At 35.7% G+C, this 17458-nt stretch overlaps 1 protein-coding gene across 1 annotated transcript in view; it reads left to right on the plus strand.

The window, feature by feature from the left end:
- CATSPERT (catsper channel auxiliary subunit tau) overlaps window positions 1-17458 on the plus strand; it is a 145785-nt gene that overhangs the window by 36583 nt on the left and 91744 nt on the right. The window contains exons 7-8 of the mRNA XM_017875604.1: window positions 4670-4716; window positions 5830-6126. Coding sequence (XP_017731093.1) covers window positions 4670-4716; window positions 5830-6126 — 344 coding nt within the window. The remainder of the gene's footprint in view (window positions 1-4669; window positions 4717-5829; window positions 6127-17458) is intronic.

Here is a 17458-nt window from a genome sequence, read left to right on the forward strand (position 1 = left end):
ATTTATAATCCTTTGGGTATATACCCAGTAGTGGGATGGCTGGGTCATATGGTACATCTAGTTCTAGATCCTTGAGGAATTGCCATACTGTTTTCCATAATGGTTGAACTAGTTTACATTTTTGTTTCCTAGGGCATATAAACATTACATTTACACTATACTATTGTTTATTAAATAAAGTGTGCAATAGCATTATGTAAAAAATCAATATACATGACTTAATTTTAAAATACTTAATTGCTGGCTGGGCACAGTGGCTCATGCATATAATACCAGCACTCTGGGAGGCCAAGGTAGGAGGATTGCTTGAACCCAAGACTTCAAGGGTGGGGTGCATCAGGTAGGATCATGCCACTACACTTCAGCCTGAGTGGCAGAGCAAGACCCTATCTCAAAAAATAGAGAGGCCAGGCGCTGTGGCTCAAGCTTGTAATCCCAGCACTTTGGGAGACAGAGGCGGGCAGATCACCTGAGGTCAGGAGTTCAAGACCAGCCTGGCCAACATGGTGAGACCCTATCTCTACTAAAATGCAAAATTAGCCCAGTGTGGTGGCTCATGCCTGTTGTCCCAGCTACTTAGGAGGCTGCTGAGACATGAGAATCTCTTGAACCCGGGAGGTGGAGGTTGCAGTCAGCTGAGATACGCCACTGCACTCCAGCCTGGGCAACACAGTGAGATGAGACTCCGTCTCATATATATATATATACACACACACATACACATATATATACACACACATATATATACACATATATGAGGTTGGGTTTTCTTGTAAATTATATATATATATATATACTGATCAAGGTGGTATTTGTTGAAGGTTGGAGTGGCTGTGGCAATTTTAAAAAATAAGACAACAATGAATTTTGCTGCATCAATTGGCTCTTACTTTCATGAAGGATTTCTCTGTAGTATGCGATGCTGTTTGATAGCATTTTACCCACAGTAGAACTTCTTTCAAAATTGGAGTCAGTCCTCTTAAACCCTGCTGCTGCTTTGTCAACTAAGTTTATATAGAATGCTAAATCCTTTGTTGTCATTTTAGCAGTGTTCACAGCATCTTCGGCAGTAGATTCCATCTCAAGAAACCACTTTCTTTGCTCATCCATAAGAAGCAATTCCTCATCCATTTAAGTTTTGTAATGAGATTGTAGCAATTTACTCAACCTTCAGGCTTCACTTCTAATTATAGCTCTCTTGCTATTTTCATCACATCTGTAGTTACTTTCTCTACTGAAGTTTCACTGAACATCTTAAAGTCATCCATGAGGGTCGTAATCAACTTCTTCCAAATTCCTGTTGATATTTTGAGCTCCTCTCCTGAAGCACAAATGCTCTTAATGGCATCTAGAATGGTGAATCCTTTGCAGAAGATCCCTCAGAGGAATTATGTAAGGCAGCTAAAGCCTTATAAAATGTATTTCTGAAATAAGAGGACTTGGAAGTTGAAATTACTCCTTGATCTGTGAGCTGCAGAATGGATCTGTGTTAGCAGGCATGAAAGCAACATTAATGTCCTCAGACATTTCCATCAGAGCTCTTGGATGACCAGGTGCATTGTCACTGAGCAGTAATATTTTGAAAGATATCTTGTTTTCTGAATAGTAAGTCTCAACAGCGAGCTTAAAATATTCAGTAAACCATGCTGCAAACAGGTCTGCTGTCCATGCTTTGTTGTTCCATTTATAGAGCACAGGCAGAGTAGACTTGACGTAAATGTTAAGGGCCCTAGGATTTTTAGAATGGTAAATGAGCATTGGCTTCAATTTAAAGTCAGTAGCTGCATTAGCCTCTAAGAGAGTTGGCCTGTCCTTTGAAGCATTGAAGTCAGGCATTGAGTTCTCCTCTCTAGCTGTGAAAGTCCTAGATGACATCTTCTTCCAGTATAAGGCTGTTTCATCTACAATAAAAACCTATTAAGTGTAGCCACTTTCATCAGTTATCTTAGCTAGATCTTCTGGGTAACTCGCTGCAGCGTCTACATCAGCACTTGGCTGCTTTACCTTGCACTTTTGTGTTACAAAGATACTGTCTTTCCTTAAACCTCACGAACCAACCTTTGCTATCTTCAAGGTTTTCTTCTGCAGCCACTTCACCTCTCTCAGCTTGCACTGGATTGAAGAGAGTTAGGGACTTTCTTTGGATTAGGCTTTGGCTTAAGGGACTGTTTGTGGCTGGTTTAATCTGTCCAGACCATTAAAATTTTTTCCATATCTGCAATAAGCTGTTTTGCTTTCTTATCATTTGTGTATGGAATAGCACTTCTAGTTTCCTTCAATAATTTTTTCCTTTGCATTCACAGCTGGGCTGTTTGGTGCAAGAGGCCTAGCTTTTGGACTGTCTCAGCTTTCAACATGCCTTCCTCAGTAAGCTTAATCATTTCTAGCTTTTGATTTGAAGTGAGGGATGTGCAAATCTTCTTTCACTTGAACACTCAGATCCATTATGGGGTTATTAATGGCCTACTTTCAATATTGTTCTGTCTCAGGGAATAGAGAGGCCAAGGAGAGGAAGAAAGATGGGGGAACAGCCAGTCAGTGGCATAGTTAGAACACACACAACATTTATAAATTAAGTTTGCCATCTTACAAAAGTCTAATACCCAGCATTTATAAGGAACTTAAACAAATTTACAAAAAAAAAAAAAACCTCGTTAAACAGTGGGCAAAGGACATGAACAGACACTTTTCAAAAGAAGACACACATGTGGCCAACAGGTATATGAAAAAATGCTTAACATCACTGATCATTAGAGAAATGCGAATCAAAACCATAATGAGATACCATCTCACACCAGTCAGAATGGCTATTATTAAAAAGTTAAAAAATAACAGATGCCAGCAAGGTTGCAGAGAAAAAGGAATGCTTATACACTTTGGTGGGAGTGTAAATTAGTTCAACTACTGTGGAAGACAGTGTGGTGATTCCTCAAAGACCTAAAGACAGAAATGCCATTTGACCCAGCAATCTCATTCCTGGGTATACACCCAAAGGAATCTAAATCACTCTTTTATAAGGACACATGCCTGGGTATGTTCATTGCAGTACCATTCACAATAGCAAAGATATGGAATCAAGCTAAATGCCCATCAATGGTAGACTGGATAAAGAAAATGTCACACATATACACCATAGAATACTATGCAGCCATAAAAGGAATGAGATCATGTCCTTTCCAGGAGCATAGATGGAACTGGAGACCATTATCTTTAGCAAACAAATGCAGGAACAGAAAACTAAATACCACATAGTCTCACTTATAAGTGGGAGCTAAATGATGAGAGCACATGGACACATGGAGGGGAACAACACACACTAGGGCCTATCAGAGAGTGGAGGGTAGGAGGAGGCAGATGATCAGGAAAAACAACTAATGGATACTAGGCTTAATACCCGGGGATGAAATAATCTGTACAACAAACCCCCATGACAAAAGTTTACCTATGTAACAAACCTGCACATATACAATTGAATTTAAAAGTTAAATTTTTTTTTAAAAGTTTGCTATCTTAGATGGGTGTGGTTTGTGGTGCCCCTCAACAATTACAATAGTAACATCAAAGATCACTGGTCATAGAGTACCATAAAAGATATTATAATAATGAAAAAGTTTGAAATATTTTGAGGATTACCAAAATGTGATGCAGAGACACAAAGTGAATGGAAACATGGCACCAATAGTCTTGCTCAATGCAAGGTTGCCACAGACCTTCAATTTGTACAAAACACAGTATCTTAGAAGTGCAATAAAAAGAGATATGCCTGTCTACATACAATGGAATATCATTCAGCATTTAAAAAGAAGGAAATCCTGCCATATGTGACAACGTGGATGGACCTTGAGGACATTATACTAAGTGAAATAAGCCAGTCACAGAAAGACAAATATTGCATGATGCCACGTATGTGAGGTATATGAAATAGTCAGAGTAGAATGCTGGTTGCCTGAGGCTAGGGAGAGGGGCAAATAGGGAATTGTTTTTCAACAAATATAAAGTTTAAGTTTTGCAAGATGATAAAAGTTCTAGAGATCTGCTTTACAACATTGTGCTGATAGTTAATATTATTGTGCTTTACACTAGAAAATTTGTTAAGAGGATAGGTCTCATGTGAATTGTTCTTACAATTAAAAGAAAAGAAAAAAAAAAAGAGCTGAACAAAGTCATGTAGTTGTGACCATAGCAAATTTTTTTGCTAGAATTCTGCCTCAGTTATTTATTTTCTTTTTGTCCCTTTTAGGTTTTCCCTTTTTACATGCTAAATATGTATTCCTTATATTTCTAGGAAAATTTTACAAGTATTTCAACCAGCCTTCTTTGAATGGTCCTTTTTTGTCTAATTTCATACACCCTTATTCTAGTCTCTTCTTCCAATCCCGGTCCCATCACTTACCATCTGGAGTTTATTTCCTCTCAACTTTAAAAAAATATAGCATGTACCCGTGTTTGTGTCTTGTATTTATGGATCTGAAATGTTATCATTTATCACTCCCCCATCTTCCCAGAGATTCATCAGCTTGTTTATAGTAAGTAGTGTTTATGTTTGGACAGCTGCTTTGATTTAAGTTGCTCTTTGTTTTTAGTGAGAAAAAAATGTAATAGTATTTTATCAATGTGCATACGTATGTTTATTGTTTTATGTAAAATAAAATACCCCATTAATTTTAAGCAGATATCCCTCTTGTAAATGAGGAAGCTGAAACTACTCCAAATGAGGTAAGGGAAATTGGAAGAGAACTTTTAATAGTCATTATTTTATAAAGGGATACAATATTTATAAATGGAGAAATATTTATAGATAGAGAAAGGCATCCGAGAAGTTACTCAGTTGTTTTATGGTTTCTATTATGGCAATATCTGTATAGTTACACTCTTGAAAGAGCCTTCTGCATAAAATAGTAACATTTAAAAATATGAAGATAGGGGACAAAATGTGTTGAGGAAGAGATGGAGAAACAAGAAAAAAGCATGAAGTTCTACATAAGATCTTAGAAATAAGTGCCATAGACCTAACTGCAGTTTTCACTCTTTCTCACCAAAATCTTTTATCATATTGTAAACTTTGCACAGGAAATAATATTCTATAGTTTATAATAGAAATAAACAGAACATAGAGTTTACATAATATAATTTGCTTTTCAGCTAAATTTACATAAGGTATTCATTCCATAAAGCAGTGGATCCCCATGTAAACCAATGAAGAGTAAAATGTTCACTTACTGCTTGACAAATAGGATTTAATGATTTCCATTCCTGGGTCAGTGGCTCCCAAATGCCAGTTGAAGAGTCAGTATGTATCACTATTTTCCCCAGTTCAAGGAGAGTGAAAGAAGATAATACAGAGAATTTTTCATAAAGCTAAATTTATTTAGTTTAATAGGCCATCCTTTATTTTACAATATTGTTCTTTGTACTGTGGTGCTATTAATATTCTCTTTATTTTCTTACATAGTTGTGATTTATGATATCATTCCTTGTGCATTTTGCTATTAAAATTTCCTTTGTTTCATGATATATTGGTGGCAGTATAATAATAGTAGAATGTCAGACCCTCAGATTTTTTATTTTGAGATGTCGCTGATTTATAGATTTGGATATATGAGAACCACTGCTTTATCATTTTTATGGATAGTATTCTACAGTCCATGGTTTCAGGCAAGTAAAGAATTTCACATGTTTATTAAGGAATGTAAAATTTATAAATAATAATGGTAATTTGTTATGATAAAGGATAAGAGTATAATTGATTTTGAGTCATTTTCTTAATTTGTAAAATTTTCCAGTCAATAATGATTAATTGGTAGTTTGTTTTATTGCTGTATTTTCTAGTTACTGGATAATGATTCTGAGAAAGGCCTGACTGTACCAACTTTGAACCAACTGGACCAAGATAATTCAACTGCTGATGCTTCTAAAAGTGATGAATCACCTTCACCCACAGAAGTGCACTCCTTGTGCACTATTTCTAACCAGGAAATAATAAAAGCAGGCAGAGTACCACCTTTAGGTGAACATCAATCAGAAAGCATGCCAGACAGAAAAATGGAAAATGTGTTTTCTCCATCAGAAGTAAAATTAAAAGATAACTATCCAAGCATTTTAAAAGCAGACTCATCTCTATCAGAGGTAAATTTGAGGAGTATCTGTATAAATCCAAAGAGAAGGAACTTAGTTTCATCTCCAACAGAAATTAGCTGGCAAAACAACAGTCTTAACTTAGCTGAAAGGAAGAACACAGGCTTAGTTTCCACCAGATTAAAAATTAAAAGGTAGCTTTCAAAGCCAAGACCCAAAAGAAGGCCTTGAGCTCAAGGTGTCTGCCCTTATATTAGAAGTATAAGACTAGGGACACAAAATAATCTATTTTAAAAAATTAAATACGAATAAATTGAAAATGCATTCAAATGTCTCCAAGTGGAAATGTGTCTAAGTATATTAAATATTCCTACTTTACTTATATCAATCAAGAAATATGGATAAAAAACTTTCAAGAAAAGCAAAGTGATTTGAGATGCCAGTAATACAAATTAATCTCATGGGTTGGTAATTCAGCTGAAAGTGTAACAACAATAACAAAATGTAAATTCAAAGGAAATTTAAAAGCCTGGAAGTTCTTTCAGTGGAAATTCTTAATAAAACTATTATATTATAGGAAATAGCATAGTTCTCCTTTATTACAATAATTTTATAGGTTAAAAATGAGAGTAAGAGTGTGAATTAGAAGTACATCAATATTCTAGACTTCTCAAAAGACCAGCCATTCTACTATCATCTTTATATCTTATTGAGAATCACTATTACAGGTAGTTCATCAAATGATATTGAAAAGAAATATAGGTCCAGAGAGAAAGAATTGAGTTCTAAGTAAGATTATGCTCTAAATACTGCTTGGGCATCTAAGTCTTATAGATCTATTTTTCTCATTATTTGAAATGGTAGACAAGACCTACGGTCATTTCTAAATTCCTCCCAAATTTCACAAAGGTATATTTTAACTGGGAATTATTCTCAATTAACCTATGTCAATAGCTTATTAATACAACTAAAAATAGCATTCTTGGTTTTTCTAAATGTTCTGAAAGTAATGCAACAGTCACAGAAATTAGAAAATGGAGAGAAATTGTAAGAGAAATAAAAGCAGTTATAATTCTACTGCTACATTTAACAAATTTTATTTTTCTTTAGTTTTCTTATGCATATATACATATATCTTTTTATGAAATTTTTAAAAGCTTGAATCAAAAAACATATAATTTATTTTTTGATTTTTACATGCATGCAGCTTGAATTTTTCTTAAAAATTTGCCAAGATGTAGAATATCCTCAAATATTAATTATTCCAAAGTTTTTGAAACAGTTTCATCATGTTGGATATTAAGTTGTGAAATTAACATTCTTTTGCTTATTTATTTGGATCTGTGGATCTGTGATTATCTCCTAATGTATTTATAGAAATGGCATGCTAACAAATTGCTCTCCAGAAAGACTGTACCACTTTACATTCTTACCAACAGTATTTGAGTATTAATGGTCTTTTAAATAATGATTAACACTTTTTCTTGCTCATTAGTCATTTTGGTTTTCCCTGCTATGAGTAGACAGATCATGTCCTTTGTCCATTTTTTTCTTTTGAAGACTTGGGGTTTTTTAGGTTTTATAATGAGCTCTTTTTATTTTCAAGATATTAACCACTTGTATAGGCACATAGTTTGTAGTTTACCTTTTAATTTATGTATTACATTCAATCTGACTTCCAAAATATTCAATTTTCACTTGATAAGTAAGTTATTTATTGCTGTATAACAAACCACTCCAAAACCAAGTGGATTGAAAAAAAAATTTTTATTATCTCTCAAGATACTGGGGGGTTGACTTGCTTGTTGGGCAGTCCTTCTGCTCCACTTAATGTTGGATGTTAGATGGACTTACAGTTATCTTGGAGCTTGATTGATCTGGAACACTCATGATCACTCACTTACATGTCTGACACCTTGAATAGCTGTTAAGGCTGGGCTCAGCTGGGATGTAAGAACATCTGGTTTGATGTATCTGTTTCCTTCTTTCTGTCTCAGATATATATGTGTGTGTGTATGTGTGTGTGTATATATATATATATATACACACACACACACATACACACCTCAGATTAGATAGATAGATAGATAATATATAGATCTCTCTTTCCATGTAATCTTGGGAATTATCCTTCTCTCTCTCCATGGGGCTTCTTCTTGTGGTCTTTCTATATAATCTGTCTAACAAGGCTGCTGAGCTTTTTATGTGGCAGCTCAAGGCTTCCAAAATGCAAAAACAGAAACTTCAGGTCCTCTTAAGACATAGGCTTGGGATGAGCACAGGGTCACCCTCACTACCTTCTGTCAATTACAGCAAGTCCCATGCTCAGTCCTGATTCAGTATGGGAGGGGACTACAGAAGGGCATGAATCTTGGGAGGGGTTGTACATTGGGGACCATATTTGGAGATTAACTAAGTTCCAAGTAAGTCATATTCCTCCCACATGCAAAATATACTCACTTCACTCCCAAGATCCTCAATGTCATGCTATTACTGTATCAAGCTCAGGCTTGAACTGCAAAATTTTATTATCTAACCTTTTATTATCTAACTAAGGTTCATGTGGGTGAGTCTCTTTAGGTATGACTCCTCTCAAACTTAAAATCTATGAATTGAAGAGACCAGTTATCTGTCCCCTACATACAATGACAAGCCAACAACAGGAAAATTGGAACAGACACTTCCGTTATAAAGGTAGAGGGAGGGAAAGCATGAGGCATACATCAGTCAGTTGACCATAGTAATTCTGAAGTTCTTGTTCTTGCCCTCACATTTTAGCCTTACCCTTTGAATAATCCTTTTTCCATAAGAAATACTTTTGTTTCTAGTTGCAGCCCATGTTCTGTGTGTGGGAAGTTGAAAGTTCAAATGTGTCTTTTCATTTTTGCTTTTAGCGAAGACTGAAATTTCACATATGTGTCTTTTCTTTCTAAACTACCCCTGTTCCTTTCAGTGCAAGATGCTATTATTCTTTTAAAGATTTTGTGGGCTTCCTGTGTATCAAATTAAGATCTAAATTAGTCAAATGTTACACTTCTAAATATCTTCAAGTCAGACCCCTATTTCCTTGGGCTGAGAGTCAGGGTGCTGTGGCAGGTGCTGTGGCAAAATGTCCTTAGGAAATTTAGAAGTGCCCTTGTCTGGCAAAGAAGGCCTAAGTTGCTACTTAAGATTCTTAAAATAATTTTTTGCCTAGCTGAGTAGGCCTATGAGTCACCACCTTAAATCTTTTTGAGGTCTTAACAGATCTTACAGCCATACCCTTGTCATCTTAACCCTGAAACACATTCCTATGAACCCATAACTGAGTCCCCAGTGACTTCTATATTACCAAATGTGGTTATCAGTTCTCAGTCCTCATCTCTGTGACTACTTAGCCACATTTGACAAAATAGTTCCACCCTTTTTGTCTTGAAACTGATATTTTTCACTGGCCTTTTGTAATATTACATTCTCCTAGTTTTCTTCCTTCTTCATTGGCTACTCTTTGCTGGGGAGGTCTCCTCTTCCAATTTCGAAATGTAAGATTGTCTCACACCCAGTCCTTGTATTTTATTTTTTCTCTAACCTTTCTAGGTTATTCATTCAGCCCTGTAACTTTAAATATAATTTGTAAATGAATAACTCCCACATCTTGGGGCTCTTCCATGAACTCCTGGAGTGTATATGTAAAAACTTACTTCACTTAGGTATCTTATAGAAATGTCAAACTTAACATGACGAAGACTGAATTCTTAATTTCACCTCCACTAACTTAGATTCCCTCCTCTTAATGTTCCCTATTCATTTAATCTTTTCAGCATATAAACATTCCAGGCATTATTTCTAGGTCAATGAAATGTGTTGTTGAACATAAAAGACAAAAATAAATGTTCCTGTGGAGCTTATATTCAAAAAATACAAAAATAAATGTTCTTGTGGAGTTTATATTCTTATAAATGGCACCTCTAAACTATTAAGACCAATACCATAGGAGTCAACCTTGATATTGTGGTTTCTCTCATCTCTTATATCCAGTCCACCATCAAGTCTTGTTAATTCTGTATTCAAAATGTATCTGAAATCCATCACTGTCATTGCTATCACCTTGACTTAGACCAAGCTACTTTCATCTCTCCTGTCTGCTATAAAACCTGAGTTTTCCTGCTTCCAATTTTGCCTCTGTCTAGTTTGTTCTTCTAATAGCAGCAAGACCGATCTTGTAAAGATGTAATCTAAATCATGTCACTCCTCTGATCAGTATTCTTCAATGGCATGTTTTCATGCCTGGAATAAAGTCCAAACTTCTCACCATCATCTATAATGCCCCCACTTAATATTTCTGTCCTCATGTGTTACCATGTTTCCCTTTGTTCACTCTGCTTCAGCCACATTAGTCTTCTTACTATTCCTTGAACAAACCAAACTTATTCCAGCCTCAAGGTCTTTCTAATATTCTTCCCCATCAGGGGAATGCTCTCCCCCACAGATCTTCTCAGGGTTCGTTCATTCACACCATTTAGGACTCTGCTCAGATGTTCCCTCCTTAATGGAGGACGGATTGGGGGGCTCCTCTGACCACTCTATGTAAAGTAATTGTTTACCCATCCACCCTCCTCCATTCCTAGTATTCTTTCTTCATATATCATTTCCTGGTATCATATTATGTTTCTTTATTCATTTATTGTCTGTTACTCCCGTTTGACTTTAAATTACAGATAGTACTGAGATTTAGTCTTATTTACCACTGTATCTTACTATCTAGTAATAATAATGAGTATTTTAAACTTAATACATACATAATTAGAGCTCTTACTACTTAGAACTCACTACTAATAGTGATGAGTCCATGTTAGGCAGTAGTAAACATCTGTTGAATTAGTTTAGTTAAAAATATTGCAGGGTCTTGAGGCATTTGCTGTGGAAACTCTGAATATATTATATTATAACTCCTGGGCCTCACTGTATGTAGTTAAGTCAATCACATAGTCATAGGAAATGCAATCATTTTAATACTCTTAAGGTGGATGAACCATCTAGCTCTGACACACTAAATGTCAGGCATAAGGCTGCAAGATTATTTCCACAAAGGGCAAATGATAAGAGCTCTAATAATGTATGAGTCTTTGAGTTCAAAAGCCTGTAGGGTCTGCAGAAGATTAGGGTTAAGGAAGGCAGAGAGTGATATATGTGACATCATTAACCTCGTATCTCCTATTCATCCATTTTATATAACTGCCCTCTTTAAGCCATGAATTCCATTCATTAAATTTAAATCCCTTACTAATGATTGATGGTACTGTTGGGAAATATGCCATAATCTCCCCAAAACATTGTCCTTGCTAATTCTGTACTTTGAATCAACCAAAACCATGCATGTGAAATGCACCTTGCAATTATTTTATCCACAGCCTTTTAAATTTTATTTTTAATTTTAAATTTCATTTTTTCATAAAAAATTTAATTGACAAATAATTATGTATATTCATTAGATACAATGTGATCTTATAATCTACGTATATATTATAGAGTTGATCCATATAATTAACATATCTATTTCCTCACCAATTTATCATTTTTTTGTAGTGAGAACTTTAAAAATGTATTTTAGTAACTTGGAAATATACATTATTATTAACTGTGGTCACCATGCAGTGGAATAGATTACTAGAACTTATTTTTGCATTCTAAGTGAAACTTCATACCTCTTTGAACAACATCTTTCTTTTTCTCACCTCTTTTCTTCCCATTCACCCAGCCTCTGGTACCCACCTTCTCTGTTTCTATGAGATCAACTTTTTAAGATTTCACACATAAATGAGATAATGCAGTATTTGTCTTTCTGTGTCTGACTTATTTCATTTTGCATGATGTCTTCCAGTTTTATCCATATTATCACAAATGACAGAATTTTCTTCTTTTTTAAGGCTGTGTAGTATTCCACTGTGTACACATTTCTTTATCCATTGATCTGTTGATAGACACTTAAGTTGCTTTCATATCTTAGATATTATAATAGCACAACAGTAAACATGGGGATGCAGATATCTCTTTGATACACCAATTTCACATCTTTTGGATACACACCCAGAAGTAGTATTGCTGTACCATATGGTAATTCTATTGTTAGTTTTATTGGGAACCTCCATACTACTTTCTAAAATGGCTGTACTAATTTATATTCCCACAAATAGTGTACAGGGGTTCCCTTTTCTCCATATCCTTGCCAATGCTTATCATTCTTCTTTTTGATAATAGCTCTTGTAACAGGCGTGAAATGATATCATATTGTAGTTTAAATTTGCATTTCTCTGATGATCAGAGATATTGAGTATTTTTAATCTATCTATTAGCCTTTCATATGTCTTCCTTTGAGCAATGTCTTTTCAGATCCCTTGCTCATTTTAAAATTAGGTTATTTGTTTTCTTGCTTTTGAGTTGTTTGTCTACCTTATATATTTTGAATATTCGCCCCTTGTCAGCTGTATGGTTTGCAGGTATTTTCTTCCAGTTCATGTTTTGTCTCTTCACTCTGTTCATTGTTTCCTTTTCTGTACAGAAACTTTTGAGTTGATGCAACTCCATTTGTCTATTTTTGCTTTTGATGCCTGCATTTTTGGAGTCCTATCCAATAAATCATTGCATAGACCAGTATTGTGGAGATTTTCCCTTATGTTTTCTTCCATTAACTTTACAATTCCCCATTTCCACATCTTACATTTAAGTCTTTTATACATTTTGAGATGATTTTTGTGTATGGTGTGAGATAAGTGTCCAATTTCATCTTCTGAGCCATATGTATTTTTCTCAACACCATTTATTAAAGAGTCTGTTTTTTCCCTATTGTGTTTTTGGCATTTTTGTCAAATATCAACTAATTATAAATACTAAATACTTGGGTTTATTACTGGGCTGTCTGCCTGTTCCATTGGTTTATGTGTCTTTGTGCCAGTGCCATGCTGTTTTGATTACATAGCTTTATAACATAATTTGAAACCAGGGAGTTTGATGCATCTAGCTTTGTTCTTTTTGCTCAAGATTGCTTGGCTGTTTGGGGTCTTTTATGGTTCCATATGGATTTTAGGATTATTTTTTCTATTTCTGTGAAAAATGACATTGGAGTTTTAGTGGGAATTGGATTGAATCTGTAGACTGCATTGGGTAGTATGGATGTTTTAAAAATATTAATTCTTACAATTCATGAACATGGGCCATCTTTCCATTTGCTTGCATCTTCTTTCTTTCCTCAGTGTTTCATAGTTTTCCTTGTAGAAGTCTTTTACCTCCTTGGTTAAATTTATTCCTAGGTATTTTATTTTTAGTATAGCTATGGTAAATGGGATTGCCTTCTTGATTTCTTTTTTAGCTAGCTCATTGTGTATAGAAACTACTAATTTTTGTTGTTTTTTTCCTGCCAACTTTTATTTTAGGTTCAGGAGTTAATTCTGCAGGCTTGTTACATGGGTAAATTTCATGTTTCTGGAGCTTAGTGTACAAATTATTTTATCACCCAGGTAGCATATATCATATCCAATAGGTAGTTTTGCGATACTCACCCTCCTTCCACCCTCCACCCTCAAGTAGGCCCTGGTATCTATTCCCTTCTTTCTGTCCAAGTGTATTCAATGTTTAGCTCCCACTTATAAGTGAGAACGTATAGTATTTCATTTTCTATTCCTGCATTAATTCCCTTAGGATAATGGTCTTGAGCTGCATTCATGTTTCTGCAAATGATATGATTTCATTTTTTTTATAGTTACATCAGATTCCGTGGAATATACATACCACATTTGCCTTATCCAGTCTACCACTGATGGGAGTCTAGGTTGATTCCATGTCTTTCCTATTGTGATGAACATATAAATGAATGTGTCTTTTTGGTAGAATATTATATTCATTGGGTATATACCCAGTAATGGGATTTCTGGGTCAAGTGATAGTTCTGTTTCAAGTTCTTTGAGAAATCTCCAAACAGCTTTTCACAGTGGCTGAAGTAATTTACATTTATATCAACAGTATATAAGTGTTCCCTTTTCTCCACAGCCTCACCAGCATCTATTGTTTTTTGACTTTTTAATAATAGCCATTCTGAATGGTGTGAGTTATTAACTCATTGTGGTTTTGATTTGCATTTCTCTCTGATGATGAGTAATGTTGAGCATATTTTCATATGTTTATTGGTGGTGTATATGTCTTTTGATAAGTATCTGCCCACTTTTTAATGGTTCATCAGGGATATTGACCTGAAATTTGTTGTTGTTGTTGTGTCTGTTAGGTTTTGTTATCAGAATGATGCTGGCCTCTTAGAATGAGTTAAATAAAAATATCTCCTTCTTAATTTTTTGGAATAGTTTCAGTAGGAATTGGTACAACTTCTTTGTATATCTGGTAGAATTCAGCTGTTAATTATCTGGTCCTGGGCTTTTGCTTTTTTATTACTGATTCAATTTTGGTACACATTAATGGTCTGTTCAGGGTTTCAGTTTCCTCCTGGTTAGGTCTTGGCAGGTTGTATGTATCCAGGAATTTATCCATTTTTTCTAGGTTTTCTAGCTTGTATGTATAGAGGTGTTTTAAATAGTCTCTGAAGGTGTTTTTGTATTTCTGTGGAGTTGACGGTAATGTTCCCTTTGTCATTTCTGATTGTGTTTATATGGATCTTCTCTCTCTTTTTCTTGATGAGTCTAGCCAGCAGCCTATCAATCTTACTTATATTTTCAAAGAACCAACTTTTGGTTTCATTGATCTTTTGTATCGGTTTTCACATCTCCATTTTGTTCAGTTTAGCTCTGATTTTGGTTATGTCTTTTCTTCTGCTGGCTTTGTTGTTGATTTCCTCTTATTTTTCTGCTTCCTCTAGGTATGACATTAGGTTGTTAATTTAAGACCTTTCTAACTTTTGATGTGGCATTTAGTGCTACAGACTTTCCTCTTACTGCTTTTGCTGGGTCTCAGAGATTTTGGTATGTTGTTTCCTTGTTCTCATTAATTTCAAAGAATTTCTTGATTTCTGCCTTAATTTCATTATTTACCCCAAAGTCATTCAGAATTGGGTGTCTAATTTCCATGTGATTATATGGCTTTGAGCAATTTTCTTAGTATTGATTTGTATTTTTCTTGTGCTATGGTCCCAGAGCATGGTTGGTATGATTTTTTAAAAATTTACTGAGAGTTGTTTTATTTCTGGTCGTGTGGTCAATTTTAGAGTATGTGCCATGTACACATGAGAAAAATGTATGTTCTGTTATTCTGGGGTGGAGAGTTCTGTAGATGTCCGTTAGGTCCATTTGGTCAAATGTCAAGATTAGGTCCCGAACATCTTTGTTAGTTTTCTGCCTCGATGAGCTAATATTCTCAGTAGGGTGTCAAAGTCTCCCACTGTTTTTGCATGGTTATCTAAGTCGCCTTGTATGTCTCTAAGAACTTGTTTTATGAATCTGGGTGCACCAGTGTTGGGTTCATATATATTTAGGACAGTTAAATCTTCTCGTTGAAGTGAACCCTTGACCTTATGTAATGTCTTACTTTGTCTTTTTTTATCGTTGTTGGCTTAAAGTCTGTTTTGTCTGAAATAAGAATAGCAACTGCTGTTCTCTTTTGTTTTGTTTGCTTGATAGATCATTCTCCATCCCTTTACTTTGAGCCTATGGGTGTCATTGCATATGAGATGGGTCTTTTAAGGACACCATACAGTTGGGTCTTGCTTCTTTGTCCAGCTTGCCACTCTGCCTTTTAAGTGGAGGCACATTACATTTACATTCAAGGTTAATATTGATTTATGTGGATTTGATCCTCTCATCATGTTGTTAGCTGGTTGTTATGTAGACTTGATTGTGTAGTTCTTTTATAGTGTCAGTAGGCTATGTACTTAAAGTGTGGTTTTTTTTGGTGATTAGTGAGTCTTTTTTCTCCCATATTTAGCACTCCCTTGCTGACTTCTTGTAAGGCAGTTCTGATGGCAAAGAATTCCCTTAGCATTTGCTTGTCTGAAAATGATCTTATTTCCTCTTAGCTTATGAAGCTTAGTTTGGCTGGATATACAATTCTTGGTTGGAATTTCTTTTCTTTAAGGATGCTGAATATAGGCCCCCAATCTCTTCTGGCATAGAGAGTTTCTGCTGAAAGGTCTCTTGTGAGCCTGATGGGGTTTCATTTGTAGATGACCTGCCCTTTTTTCTCTATCTATCTTTAATATTTTTTATTTTGCATTGACCTTGGAGAATCTGATGACTATATGTTTTGGGGATGGTCATCTATATGTCTTGGGGATGGGGATAACTATATATCTTGGGGATGGGGACTATATATTTTTTGGACAATATCCTGAAATATATTTTCCAAGTTGCTTGCTCTCTGTCCCTTTCTTAAGGGATACCAATGAGTTGTAGGGCTGGTTTCTTTACATAACCCTATATTTCTCAGATATTTTGTTCATTTTTCTTAATTGTTAAAATTTCTTTCTGACTAAATTAATTCAAAGAACTGGTCTTTGAAGTCTGAAATTCTTTCCTCAGCTTGGTCTATTCTGCTTTTGATGCTTCTGATTGTATTGTGAAATTCTTATAGTGAGTTTTTTCAGCTCTACCAGATTAATTTGGCTCCTTCTTAAAATGACTGTTTTGTCTTTCAGCTCTTGACTCATTTCACTGGATTCCTTAGATTCCTTGAATTGGGTTTCAACTTTCTTCTGAATCTTGATGACTTTGCGACCAAACAGATTCTGGATTCCATGTCTGTCATTTCAGCCATTTCAGTCTGGTTAAGAACCATTGCTGGGGAGCTAGTGCAGTTGTTCAGAGGTAAGGAGACACTCTGGCTTTTATAGTTGCCAGAGTTCTTTCACTGGTTCATTCTCATCTGTGTGAGCTGATGTTCCTTTAATCTTTAAAGTTGCTGTCCTTTGGATAGGGCTTCTTGCTTTTATATTATTTGATTCCCTTGAGGGTTTGGCTGTGGTATAAGTTGAGTTTAGTCGACTGGGTTCATTTCTGGATGATTTCAGTGGGTCAAGGCTCAGTTCAGCACTCCTGGGCTGTGTGCTCTAACCCTGGGGGCCTAGCACCAGGCACACTGCTTTGTTCTCTGACCCCTCAAGGTTAAGCATCTGCTGGAGGGCCTGAGGTGTTCCTGGTCCTTGGGCAACAACACTCCACTGGGGAGTGCTGGGAGAAGTGCTTTGTTGGAATGATGACGGTGGGGTCAGCATGCACATGCACACCAGCAGGGGCAGTGTGATGGCAGCAGCAAGGTCCACGTGCATGCACTGGTATGGCAGGGCAGTGAGGTCCACACACACATGTGTGCCGGCAAAGTGGTGGTGGGAGGCTGCAGGTGGATGCATGCTGACAGGGGCCCATCTACAAAAGCTCTCTGATGGTTAGGCAGGATCTTCCAGCCAAAGAGC

The sequence above is a fragment of the Rhinopithecus bieti genome, unplaced genomic scaffold (genome assembly GCF_001698545.2).
Source record: "Rhinopithecus bieti isolate Rb0 unplaced genomic scaffold, ASM169854v2 scaffold_980, whole genome shotgun sequence".
In the NCBI taxonomy this organism is placed as follows: Eukaryota; Metazoa; Chordata; class Mammalia; order Primates; family Cercopithecidae; genus Rhinopithecus; species Rhinopithecus bieti.